Source organism: Anas platyrhynchos, chromosome Z (assembly GCF_047663525.1).
Source record: "Anas platyrhynchos isolate ZD024472 breed Pekin duck chromosome Z, IASCAAS_PekinDuck_T2T, whole genome shotgun sequence".
Taxonomy (NCBI): Eukaryota; Metazoa; Chordata; class Aves; order Anseriformes; family Anatidae; genus Anas; species Anas platyrhynchos.
The window spans coordinates 12873779-12887832 of NC_092621.1; the positions used below are offsets into that span (position 1 = coordinate 12873779).

General features: G+C 38.0%; 1 protein-coding gene and 1 long non-coding RNA gene across 2 annotated transcripts in view; both read left to right on the forward strand.

The window, feature by feature from the left end:
• LOC113840341 (uncharacterized) overlaps nucleotides 1–3215 on the forward strand; it is a 56237-nt gene extending 53022 nt beyond the window's left edge. The window contains exon 5 of the long non-coding RNA XR_011805839.1: nucleotides 1896–3215. This is a non-coding gene — a long non-coding RNA (uncharacterized lncRNA). The remainder of the gene's footprint in view (nucleotides 1–1895) is intronic.
• Nucleotides 3216–8655: 5440 nt separating this feature from the next.
• The window catches only part of SLC1A3 (solute carrier family 1 member 3), a 64422-nt gene continuing 59023 nt past the window's right edge, over nucleotides 8656–14054 (forward strand). Inside the window, exons 1-2 of the mRNA XM_027446545.3 lie at nucleotides 8656–8899; nucleotides 10419–10693. Coding sequence (XP_027302346.1) covers nucleotides 10513–10693 — 181 coding nt within the window. The 5' untranslated portion in view covers nucleotides 8656–8899; nucleotides 10419–10512. The remainder of the gene's footprint in view (nucleotides 8900–10418; nucleotides 10694–14054) is intronic.

The window sequence follows — 14054 nt, forward strand, 5'->3', positions numbered from 1 at the left end:
TTTATGGAAGGCAGGTCCTGCTTGACGAACCTGATCTCCTTCTACGACAAAGTGACGCGCTGGGTGGACGAGGGAAAGGCTGTGGATGTGGTCTACCTTGACTTCAGCAAGGCTTTTGACACCGTCTCCCACAGCATTCTCCTCAGGAAACTGGCTGCTCTTGGCTTGGACTGGCGCACGCTTCGTTGGGTTAGAAACTGGCTGGATAGCCGGGCCCAAAGAGTTGTGGTAAATGGAGCCAAGTCCAGTTGGAGGCCAGTCACTAGTGGCGTCCCCCAGGCCTCGGTGCTGGGGCCGGTCCTCTTTAACATCTTCATCAATGATCTGGATGACGGCATTGAGTGCACCCTCAGTAAGTGTGCAGATGACACCAAGCTAGGTGTGTGTGTCGATCTGCTCGAGGGTAGGAAGGCTCTGCAGGAGGATCTGGATAGGCTGCACCGATGGGCTGAGGTCAACTGCATGAAGTTCAACAAGGCCAAGTGCCGGGTCCTGCACCTGGGGCGCAATAACCCCAAGCAGAACTACAGGCTGGGAGAGGAATGGTTGGAGAGCTGCCAGGCAGAGAAGGACCTGGGAGTGATGGTGGACAGTCGGCTGAATATGAGCCAGCAGTGTGCTCAGGTGACCAAGAAGGCCAACGGCATCCTGGCTTGTATCAGAAACACTGTGACCAGCAGGGCTAGGGAGGTGATCGTCCCCCTGTACTCGGCTCTGGTGAGGCCGCACCTCGAGTACTGTGTTCAGTTTTGGGCCCCTCGCTACAAGAAGGACATGGAGGTGCTTGAGCGGGTCCAAAGAAGGGCGACGAAGCTGGTGAGGGGTCTGGAGAGCAAGTCCTATGAGGAGCGGCTGAAGGAGCTGGGCTTGTTCAGCCTAGAGAAGAGGAGGCTCAGGGGTGACCTTATTGCTCTGTATAAGTACATTAAAGGAGGCTGTAGAGAGGTGGGGGTTGGCCTGTTCTCCCATGTGCCTGGTGACAGGACGAGGGGGAATGGGCTAAAGTTATGCCAGGGGAGTTTTAGGTTAGATGTTAGGAAGAATTTCTTTACTGAAAGGGTTGTTAGGCACTGGAACGGGCTGCCCAGGGAGGTGGTGGAGTCACCATCCCTGGAAGTCTTCAAAAGACGTTTAGATGTAGAGCTTAGGGATATGGTTTAGTGGGGACTGTTAGTGTTAGGTTAGAGGTTGGACTCGATGATCTTGAGGTCTCTTCCAACCTAGAAATTCTGTGTGATTCTGTGTGTGAAATTAATATTTTGAAATTACTGGGATTAGCAGGAATCTTAGATCTCAGATAAAATAGTGTTATAGAGATGTTTTTCCCAAGGTGACACATTCTCATAGGTGATATCTTTTTAATGTTATAGGCTAAACCAAAATTGCTGGGTAATTGTACATAGAATTCAATAGTGATTTTATGGAATTAATGAATCATCAGGAAATTAATATCAAAGCACAGCTGACTGGGTTCCTATTCAGCACTTCTGAATCACTGCTCATTGAGCAAAGCAATCACTGGACAATGGGGGTTTTGCTTGAGCAAAATGTGAGTCAAGAGACCTGGACTCCCATTGTCTTCACTGGGAGTTTTGCCTGCATATGGAGTGAGCTGGGACTGGTGGTGAATGGGAGCCATTCACAGAGCGGCTAAGTGAAACACCCAATACATCACTATTTTGAAGTTAACACTAGGTGGTAGGCATAACTGGAAGAAATACAGACATTTTTGGAGCTATGTGAAAGACTTGTATAAAGCACACTTGAAAAGCATTGTCTTCTATTTCCCCCTGTTTTGGTATAAACCTTTTTGTTTCAAAAGGTGTCTGGATGATCACACTGACATTCCCTTTGGTTTAACAAATTAATTAAAATAATTTCCTTTTTGCGTTCAGTCTGTAGGCAGAAGAGACATCCCTGTTTAGAGCAGAAGAACTGACGTCCTTGCAGCTGCAAATGGAAATCTCTTCTACTGTGCAGACCCTCTATGATTATTTAGTTGGAGGAGGGAGAGATTTCTGTCTAACCAATTCTCCGCATGCTGCTGTTTGATGCTGAGATGCTGTTTGAGTGCATCTTCACTGATCTACCAACCCCAGATGTACATTTGGGAAAGAGAATATGAGTAACTAAGGAGAAAAGAGAATTACTGTCTACACACAAAAGGAGCACAAAATAGGCAATGATTTGGAATAGGTGTTGAGGAAACAAATAGGCCAAGATCCAAGCTTCCTTCAAAACTTGAATTCGCTGAATCAAATTAAAAGAAGACCTATCCTTAATTATCTTTCTCTGACTCAAAGAGAAGTGCTGGTAGACCAAGGAGTAAGAGGGGAGAGAGTCTTAATGGAAATAGAAAGGATCAGAGCGCTGAACATGCATAAACATGGAGAACAGTTGCTCTACCAAAGAGGACAAGAGAGAAGGCAGCCCTCAGCTGGGGCTGAAATTCAGAAAGGAGCATAGGGATGGACTGAGTGACTGCATGAAAAAGCAAAGTTACATGTTGTATAGCAAATCTGTGTAACATCCCTGTTCACCCTGCCATCTAACATCTTCATAGGCTTATTTCTTCAATAGGTCTGATGACAGTCACTTGGTAATATTTCAAGAAGAACAATGAGTAATAAATATTAAAGTACTGCTCCTGCTTTATTTCAAGTAAATCACAGATAACCAATGAGTTCTGTATGCCTTGGATCACAGCAGAGATTGGTATTTCAGAATGAGAAACACAGCAAGAAAATAAATGCTGACTACTACACAGCCTGAATATCTGGATGCTGGATGCCAGGGGTACCATGAAACAGATATTGTAAGATCTTTCGTGGTATAAGAAACAAAGATTGTCCAGAAGAATTTAATGACCTTACATCATCTCAACCAGTGTGGACTGATTATACAGCAAGATAGAAGCAAAGAAGACTTTCTCCCATTCGGTTTTCCAAACCTGGTGCTGCTTTTTCCCTGCTGAAAATTTGCATGTTTTCTCAGAGCCTGTTTCTTTCTCACAATAAACAATGCAAGGCCCTCCTGCCAAAAAAATGTCCAAATGCTAAGCAGTTGCTATTATAGTCATTATTATAACAGCAACTTTGAGCTGTGTGCTTTTAAATTATAATTATTTTTACAAAAGATTTTTATGTGTCTTGATTGCAGTAATTATGATCCTACAGTAGTAAATGTGTATTTTAAAAGTCATGTTAGCTTACTGCTCCAAATAAATGAGTTTCCTTAACTGAACTTCACACAAATGAGTGGTTTTCTTTGTATTTATCATACTTGCTATTCTAGCAACACACTAGCACATATTAAATAACTGATAAACCACTGTTCCATTATAAAAATAATGATGGGCAAAGATATAAGAAAACAGACAAATAATGTTTCATACAATATGTGTTTCATGTAGATAATACTATATTTAATTTAGAAATAAGTGTTGCTCTTTAGTCTTATTTCTCACCTATTTGTCCTTGCTTTGTTTAAGGAGTTCGTGTTGAGAAAATAAAGGAATTTTAAAAGGAGGGAATTTGAGGGAATTGTCTGTTGTAGAAGCTAGCTCCTTGCTCTAGTGTCAAGCCTCTACTCTGTGTAAAGAATATCCAGTATAAAGAGCATCACAGGACCCAAGAAATGGACTCTTTTAACAAGTCCAGTAGGGAATAAAGACAGAAAACTGTTCAGCCAGTGAGACACCCACCAACAGTGCTATTTTCCCAAAATAGGACAAATGTGGCGTCATTGCTCTGTTGCTACCGTGACCAGCAGGGATCGGAGGCAGCAGTGTATCCGTGACAGTGCGTGCCTCCAGCCAGGGCTTCCCCGCAGGATGTTCAGTAGTTCAGTCAATTCACAGGCTAGGAAAGTTTACAGCTGGTTGGATAAAAGGTTTAAAAACTGAACAAAAAAAAAAAAATCAGGAAGAGGAAATAGAGGGGACCTGAGAGAAAGGGGGAAGCAAGTCTCTGGCTCCAATACCGTGCTCTTTTGTAAAGAGCCAGAATGCTGTATCAGCTTTTCAAATGAACCTGTCTGTCTCCCGGAGCCCATTTGAGTCATTGCTACTAGCTGTGGGGAAGCTAGTGAAGACATAATGTGAAGCAGTTTGGATCTGAAACTCAATCAGCTATCAATGCGATCCCATTAGATTTGTTACAATGACATGCCTGTCTATCTCCCATCCCTTCCTAGGCAGCCTTGCCTATCCTTTGCTGAGACGAGAATTACTGCATTGTACATTCACAATCATGATAAGACATTCAGGGGAAAAGTTCATAAGCCACATCCTCTGCTGATTTAACTTCATTTCCCTTCCCCTTTCTCCCAGGAGTGGGTGCATGAGCTGACTCCTGGTGCTGGAAGGAAACAAGGTTGTCTGTTCAGCTGCAGTCAGACACACAGTGTACCATGAGGCCCAGGAAGCTGACAATGCTGAATAAAGATACTGTAGGTTCATGTTTCTCTGCTGGGAATTATCACCAAGCAGAAAGTAATGCCACATTTTTGTTACACAGCTTCTGATTGAAAACCGACAGAGGTCTAAAGCATAAAAATTACAATTATTTTCATGGGAAAAGATCTCAAAATGTAGGAATAAAAATGACCAAGAGAATTTGTTGGCTGGATTGAGTCAGCAATGTTAAGACTGTAGTGGCACACAAAATAGAGATGTAGGTAGAGGTTACTGAAAGTCTGAGTCCTGCTGGCTACTGTGCCCATTACTACTAATCATTCAGCCCAATCTCAGAAAAAACACCTTGCTTTTAAATGTTATTTTATCAGAAGAGTAGCATTTTATCACTTAATCTTCACCATCAACAGAACAATTTACAACATCATTTTTATTGATAAGTGGCTTTGGCCAATGACTTGTTATGCAGCACAGATAAGCTGAAGTTCAGAGTAACCAATAAAGGAAAATTTCCACTAAAATTGACCAATAGTGATATGCTCTGATTCATATCCTGGAGTGGTCTTAGAAGGTGTGATCTGGATTCCTTCAGGAAAAGACAAAACTAGATCTTACAGTCCAAGCACTAATGGGTGTTTGGGTCAGAAAAAAGAGTTAACAGCAATTCACAGTAACGCTTTTGGAGTACATACCCTGCACATATTGGGTCCTCAGTGCCAGCTATGAACCCACAGATCTTTTTCTTTTTACGTGTGCTAACAGAACATAGCCTATGTTCTCTTTGATGTGTCTAGAGCACATATAAGCATACACATTACAGTGTTAACCTTCATTGCATCAGATCTTAATCAAAAATGAAGTATATTTTTCATATTTAGCTGGAGAAAACTGAAGTATTTTTCAAATCCCACTGTGATAAACAGAAAGTAAACAAACACTAAACCTCAATTTCACATCATTTCAGCATGGTCAAAAAAGGAAAGAGCCAATCTAGTATCTCAGGAAAAAAAAACATGCCATGGTCCAGTGGAAATATTCAGGAGCCTAAGGCTGTGTCTTAACTCTGCCAAATATTTGCTAACTTTTAAAGAATAAGTTTGATCTCTCAGAGCCTCAGTTTCTTCATTAGCAAAACAGGGTCTAACGGTCTAATTAACTGTTCTAAGACTGGTTGGAACTTGCAAGGGAGTAATATATATTCTCATTTTGTTCAACTCAATTGAAGACTGGGGACATACCAACTTAATATGAATAAACATATTCTTTCACAAGCATATCACTCCAATTTTGCCATTGCAACATGGATTGCAAACACGTTATAATAGTACTTCACTAAGCTTCTACCTAAAACTTTGTGACAGTGAAGATACAGCCAGCATTAACTGATAGTGCTGGTTTGTTAACATGAAAACTTGGTTACCTGGAGTGTTAAAATGCCTGTCTCAGCTGGGATACATGAGCTCTCGTACTGGGTTTATTACCCTCTGGAAAATGAAATAGTTGTACAACATGTTGCTTCACTTCCACATTTTGCATTTGCTGCATTTGACTTCCCTGGGATTTTGCTTGATAGCTCTAGTCAGCTGAAAATAACAATACTTTGTGTCTGAACAACACCTTCCACTCTGATACCTTTACTTATTTTACAAAAGGCACTTTGCCGACGTGCAAGGTACATTTACTGACTGATTCTGCTAGCCAAACCGAAACAGGGCTTGAGTTTACTATGATACATGGATTCAGATGACTGAATCCATGCTGCTTGTAAGAATAAGGTTCAAGTTAAAGCCAGCCTTACCCAATCCGTGCATCTCCTGCTTTGTCAGCCACTGGGTGCACTGTCAAGTAAGGGCTAGAAATGAAGCCCAAAGCAGAAAAAAGTATGCTGAGTTAAATGCCAACATAGACAAGCTTTTCAGGGCCTCATGGTGTTCCTTTTTTTTTTTTTTTATGAAAAAAAACATGAAAACAAAAAAAGTAAGCATGTAGAAATGATTATGTCGATGTGACTTTGGTAGTAGAACAGATCACTGCTGCTTTGTCACTCTATAAAGTGTATCGATGTTTTCCCATATTCTTGGTATTGGCTGGTTTGATCTAAAGTCTACCATATTTCTAGGAACTTCTATGTTTTAAGTTGTTCTTCCTAGTAACTAATAGTACTACTAAAAATTACAGATATAAGAGCTTAACCAGTCAAATTGTAAATCTCATCCTAGTCCTGGTAATTAAGGATTGTGTAATATATCTGTTAAATTTATTGCCTATTTAAAAGTAGGTTCATTGTAATTATGTATGACCAAAAGACACTGCACTATTAACAGTGACTCATTTATCCTTATCCAAAGATACCTAATATACATGTGTATTGCAATATGGAGGATAGTATTCTTTATTTGCTCTTTATAAGTTTCTTTATTTCACCACCAAAGATAAATAAATTAACAAAAGGAAAGGATGTCAGGAAAGGAAGGAGAAGGTAAAAAAAAAAAAAAAAAAAAAAAAAAAAAAAAAAAGGAACATGTTGCCAAAAAGGATTCAGTTACTATTTTATTTCTCTAAGCACTGTCTGTTGCTCAATAAGAGCTAATAAAAATATTACTGCTGAAGTCAAACTGAAGTCAAACTGTAAGACTACTTATTTTCTATTTACATTTTTTTCATAGAATAGCTAATTCTCTCTCATTGGATTATCCTTGTTTCTCTAGACTCTACTATTAATTAAAGTGTTAAATGATGACATACTTTGGGACCACCTCGCCTGGGGCCTCACCCCTCTCCCATTAGGCAACTGGAACATTACCATTCATATGAACAGGAGGAAGAATGAAGTCCTTATCTGGGAGATTTCAGAGAAAACATGCCATACTCCAAAAGGAAGCATCAAACAAGCAGATCACTAAAGGTCAAAGGTCAGTAAATAGGTCAATCCCCATCTCCAGGCAAAAAGGTGAAAGTATGTAAAAACTGAACCACGAAAATAACAATGACATAGACATTTAAGATGACAGATATAAGAAAATACAAGACGTGGCTTCTATCTTTGCAACACAAGCTGTCAACATTTTTTCTTGCTTTTTAAAATAAATGAATAACAAATAAGGCAATTCAGATGTTTACTTTCTCTCTTGAGAACAAGACTGCAGTTCTAAATACAAGTACAAACCTACAGTGATCCCAAGCATGGTTGCATTAAAATGTAAAATTATTTTTCTCTGTGTTACACATTATGTGAAGCCTGTTTTAAATTAACAGACATTTTAGCAAAACCATTGCTGTGACTGTTTGAAAGTAACGCTGCTTCCAGTTTTATTTCTTACCTCACTGTCTTCTGTGTGCCTGGTAAGTAAGATTGTTTCCATGTACTTGAAATGGCTTTATACAGAAAAAGAAAAATAAAAGCAACATAATCCATCAGCAGAATTCTTAACTTTTACATTTATCATACATTTATATAAGCTTCCATTCATAGTATTTGTTAATCTTTTAGGAAAATGCACTTAAAATCTCATGAAAAATTCACTGCCGTATAGTTATTGAAGAACTTAAACTGACTCTAAAATGAAAATGTTCTTCTAAAAGTTTAGATCTTTGGGAGTTCTCCCAGCTCTGCTCCCCAAGCATTTTTTCAATAGTGCAAACTTTTAAATGCTAAAAAAACTGAATGCCACTAATTTCCCAGAAGTGGATGTTTTATGCTTCATCTTTCATTCCCTGCTGTGGAAACAGGCTGGATAATGGGGCTTAGCATCCAGTGACTTTAAATTGCTGAATTAGAGGCAAGTCTCATCACAAATTTTATGTATCTTCAAGAAACATACAAATAATTATAGCTGATTACATTTTTTCTCAATTCTTGACCATGCTCCAGTCGCTTTTGAAAGATGTCTGGTTTCCTACCCTGGAAAGAGGGAGTTCATGAATAAGTGTGTTTAAGGATTATAAAATATTCGATAGCCTTACACTATGCCTCTTTTTAGTACAAGCTAGCATGCTCATGTATTTTATCATTTATTTTGAAAAGCACAGGAACAGTGTTATGTAATCATGTGGAGGCTTTTCAGCTTCCCAGTCCAGAATATGGAATGAAGAAGCCGTCCCTGCTCCGTGTGTGGGTGTGTGATCCTCCAGTTCTTCCTGGGTTCTGATTTTGCATTTCTAATGAAGCTGAACTGACAAAGCGTGAAAGTGGTCTAAAAGGAAAAACAAAGAAAGTGCCCCTGTTCTCACTGTGCCAAGACTCATCAATATTCCAGCAGCTCGGCTTTCCTCTCTTGTCTGATGTGTTTTTATTTTTTTTTTTTCAGAGCTGGGCTGAGTCTCCTCCCCTTTCCTTAACTTACAGGGATAGTAAGTTGCTGTATTCCCAGCACATGCAGATTGTCAGTTTTCTCTGTCTCCCACTCACTGAACTGCTGTATCTGCTGGGAAATTCCTGCCGTATCTGCCACCTCCATTTGTGTACAACACTGAAAATCTGAAAAGGTGAGCTGATCCATTAATCTGCTGGGGTTTGGGGAACGGAGTCTTCTTTTTTCTCTCTCCTCCTTTGTATGTTACTTAATGTAATGATACTTTTGCCTACAACCATGTTCTCTCTTGATCTTACTGTTAAACTATAGAGGACAGACTAGATGTGTGAATTGTCTTGGAAACAAAAGGCACTGTGAATGAATCTGTGTTTTACAAAATACTCAAAATTAATTGGTTTGAAAAAATCCTTCTTGCACACAGTAGTCGTGTCCAAGCTGGAATATGTAGTAATGTAAATACCTAGTTCGGTCTATGAATGCTTTCACTCTAACAAGTTAAGCATGCATCATTCCGTCACACAGAATATTGTACTCAAGTGCCAATGTTCCAACATAAGGTAATTCAAAAAGCAGTGATCATATCCCACCAAAATAAATTTGTTAGAACATGGTATTTTCTGTAAGACAGACTGTTTCAAAACCCTGTGTATTTATAGTTTAACGCTTCCTAAAAAAGGTATTTAAGCACTAGACTTATTATGATGTTAAGTTGCGTTGTGTATAAATAGAGAGACAGATTTCACTGGAAACTACTAACTCTGAACATTTATGAATTTCTAATTTCATCATAAAAGCATGATTAATGAACACTTAGAAAACTGGATTTTCAGCCAGGAAAACACTTTGTGCAGACTCTTTTATTAAATAAGTTCATACTAAGGAGACATAAATATTTAATCTTTAAACAAACAAACAAAAATAATATTTTAATGAAGGATTTTTAATACTAAAACATTTTAGGGTTGATTCAGTATTTGATTTCTTAAAATCAGATTATGTCCCTATAGTTGCTGTTGGACCAGGCTAGCCATTACTCTGCAATGTGAACTTGTATTATGGTCAGAGGCGACAGGCTAAGTGGGATATAACTTATGATGCTTTACAGATGTGGTCTTCAAACATGAACGTTATCAACATAAAACTGTCAAAGGCATATCTTCTAAATTGTGGTTGAGGGATAAATAAACTATTCCTGCTGGGTTTTGCCATGTGAAAAGGAGGAATTCAGACAATGCAGTCAACCATTTGAAAACATCTGAAATGCAGAACGTTTTAAATGTTCCATTTCAAGCAAAATATCTCTCTCCATTGGTTAGAGTAAAGGTGAGCTTGTTTTTGTTGGTTTTTTTTTTTGTTTTTTTTTTTAAGATGGTGTAGACCAATAAAAAGTAAGGCTGACAGATAGTTTTAAACATTATAATTACTTATACTTCCAGGTGCTGTACCCATTTTATGTTACTATATCTCTAGCAACTGGAAAAAAATTACAGAATTACAGCAAATTCAGATTAATTTCTGAAGACAGGATACCTATCTGAACAGCTCATAAAATCCTTTTCAAAGAGTTCTTCTCACAGCCAACAGCTTAGATGTTTCAAATAATACAAGTTGTAAGGAAACATGAAGAATAACCACTTCCATGTAAACATATGGCTAACCATTCCTCTGAAATCTTATTTCTTGTCTTACAGGTTTCTCCAGTACCTCCCACGGAAAAGGGTCTCTCACTTTTCTGAAGGGATTTTGACAGAAGTTAGTTGTAAGAGAAAACTTTCTGCAAGACAGATGACTAAAGGGAACGGAGAAGATCCCAAAAGTGGAAGTAGGATGGAACGCTTTCAACAAGGAGTCCGGAAACGTACACTTCTGGCCAAAAAAAAGGTGCAGAGCATAACAAAGGATGATGTTAAAAGTTACTTATTGAGGAATGCCTTTGTGCTCTTCACCGTTGTTGCTGTGATTCTTGGTGAGTAATTTGTTCAATAGGAATATTCTGTTCTCCAATGCATTTGACAGTGACAATTTGCCTGGGCAATTTGCATTACAAAAAAGATCCCAAATTCTTCTGAACTGATAAGAGTGTTCTGGCTTGGAGAGTTTGGGCTCTGACACCAGCACGTTGAACTTTTGCAAAGAGCCATTTTAATTATTCTAGGGAAAATTGTGATGAAGGAAATCAGCTGTTCTATGGATTCTTGTCTTAAGGAACCAGGTACAATAGCTGAATGGAGTATTCTCAGCAAAAGCTTCTACCAAAAAAATTTGCAGCAAAATGCTCAAGATGTAATTTTTATTTACCTAATCTAGCCGAAACTAAAACCTTGCAATCATAAACAGAAGTCCTAAATGAATTACTTTAAAATTAAAGAGTGACATTTCTGAGCAAAGTTCTTTATCAGAGCCTCAATCTTTCTAGTTTTCCCTTGACAAATACAAACCTATCAAACCTAAGTACAAGCTTATGCTTGTCCAGTTGCTCACAATCTTACACATGCATCTTTCAGATGCAATTGGGGCAACAATAGAAATGCTACTTGTTCAAGGGACTGCAAGATATCACCTGATTAAATGCCTTTTTTAGAACGTATTGAATCCAGAATATTAAATAGCACTTAGATTTGGAATGCAAAAAAATGTGTATTTAAAATACAACTACACATTTTGTTCACATAAGAGAATAAAAATACATCTACCCATTTTGTTCACATAAGAAAAAGAATAATCTGACCAAAAAATGTTTAAAAATCAAAATTTACTTTATATAATTATGTGATCACCTCTGGTCATCTTGCTTTAAATACAGATTAATTTTCTACATGGTACCACCATATGTTCCAAGAAATTATATTCCTTATAGTGTGAGCGTTATTATTTTACCATACATTTTTCTTTTTATCTTCTGATCAGTTTAGGTATGAAACTGTGAATCTGATCATCAAAACCCAAATGTTAACACTTAAAGATAAGGGTATAAGTCCTAAACCTACATAGGCCCTAATGCTAATGATGCTGCTGTTTTGCATAGATCTGCTTGTTCTATGTCTTTCTTAAGGAATTTACATTTCAGGGATTTATTATTATTTTGTTTGACACCACTACCGCAAGATTATTTTAAATTACTTTCAGCTTTCATAGTCTTTTTCTACAATAGAGTTATATTGATTTGCATAAGGGTAAAATGAAGTACTTTGTTGCTGTAACAGAAAAACCATTCTCTCATGTTTATCTGTATTGTTTGATCAAAAGTGCTTTTCATTCCTAACCAAGAAATTGTTCAATGCAAAAAAAAAAAAAAAAAAAAAAAAAAGAACCAAAGAACCCCTACCATTCATATCAAGGATATAAAGTGTAGGCGTTCTATCTACAATTTTCAGGAAAGGCAGAACAAACCAAGCAGGTCTTGAAACACCCTCCAGCTGCTAAGAAATACAATTCTTCTATCAATATCTGTCTCTACTGGACAACAAGACTAAAGCACTCTTACAATTGTTTCACTGTCACATAGCTCCAGTGTCACAGACCTCCATAAACTTGGCAATGTGGGAACAGAAATGTAGTCTCAACAAGTGTGCTTACAGTAACTACATGTTCCAATTAGCTTTAGATGAGTAGTGACAAATGTGAGTCCATAGCTTTGCTAGCACCTACAACCATTTCAGAGTACTATTAAGGCTGGAACACAAGCTGGAGAATTGAAAATATGCATCTCAAGATGACTAAAGCTGCTAAAATTATGCTCGTGAACCAGACATATCTGGTGTAATGTTCAGAAAAGAGTCTGTTCATTACTGTTATGGAATATTCCAAAATTTTCTCCCATTTCTGGTGTAGTTTTATAGTATACTCATGACTAAAACAGCAAGTTCACCCTTGACAGCTCATATAAAGGTAAAACTTCTATTTTGGGAAATTTTTCACTGTTGTGGAAATATTCAGAAGTAGGGAACAAGTAGGGAAAAATTAGTTTGGAAAAGTATTGTTGGTTGAACTGCATCTGTCTAGTTTGGCAAGAGCAAAACTTCTACCATCTCTCAGGTGTTTGGTGATCTATGCAAAATCAGATGATGGGCTTTTCTAGCGGACAGTAATTAACATCGCAAAATTAATGCACCAGTTAACACCTCTAACTGCCTCATCAAAGATGCTCGTATGTAAATATAGGTGGAAACCAAACTATACTCAGGTCAAGGTTGAATCATTCAAAAGAAAATATGCTTAATGCTCTCTGTAGTCAACAAATAGAGACATCAGTTTCTAAGGCTGTCAGTCCGGTAATGTTCATAAAGACTCAACTCAGGAAAACTCAAATTTTATCTTAAAAGAGTGCAACATTTCCTCAGAAACATTTCTTTTAGGCCACTTTTGCCAAGGGATCAAGATGAAAAAGCCTGTTTAATAGAAAGCATTTCTGAATTCTTTGCTGGGCAGGATTGATGCTAGTAGTGGTCAAGTGTATAAGATCGTGTCTTAGCCCAGTTTCAGGACTGTAGCTTGTAGCAGGCATTTGAGTTTGCCAGATAACTTTGTGCCTGTGGAAATAAGCATGAAGCTGCAACATGCTTTTTTTTGTTTTGTTTTGCTATGTTTTGTTTATTTTTGTTTTTGTTTTTGTTTTGCACATTTTACAGACAAAGCAGAGAATTTCTGGCATGTCCATAATAAGGAAAATATAACCACCTACCCTAACTTCTGCTGGTAATCCAATTCTGAACTAATTTCTAAAGTAAATTTACTAGTTGTTCCAATACAAAAACAATTACTCTTTAATAACCTAATTACAAACATGCCAAAAGTTATAACTCACATTGAGAATTACTTGCACACCATCCTCTCTTTCCTACAAACCTAAAGAAAGATCTTCTTACTTCACATTTTGCACATTATTGCATCATTATTATAATGCATCATTATTATAATTGTTGCCAGTTTTAGGGAAATCTCAAAGCCTTTGAAAAACTTTGAGAAAAAGTGCTCAGCAAAGCGAGTTACAATGAAATTTTTCGAATTCTGCTGGCCCACCTAGAAATATTAAATTAGTTTTTGTGGGTTTTTTTGAAGTGAATCTTGGCAAAAGCCAAAAGATGGGTGAAGTGAATTGGGGAAGCTGACCACTGGTGAATTCAGGGCATCACAATGAGCAGGAGCAACTTTAGGTATGCTAGAGGTCTGGTGGCTCATGGAAAATCTGCAGGAAGGCTTACAAACTTTTAAGTGTTAGCCAAATTACTGGAAAAATCACAGAGGCTGCCCTTTCTCTCATGCTACTTAACTTCATCATCCTGTCCCCAAAATGCCTTCCGTTCAGACACCTTCCTCTAGCAGACACT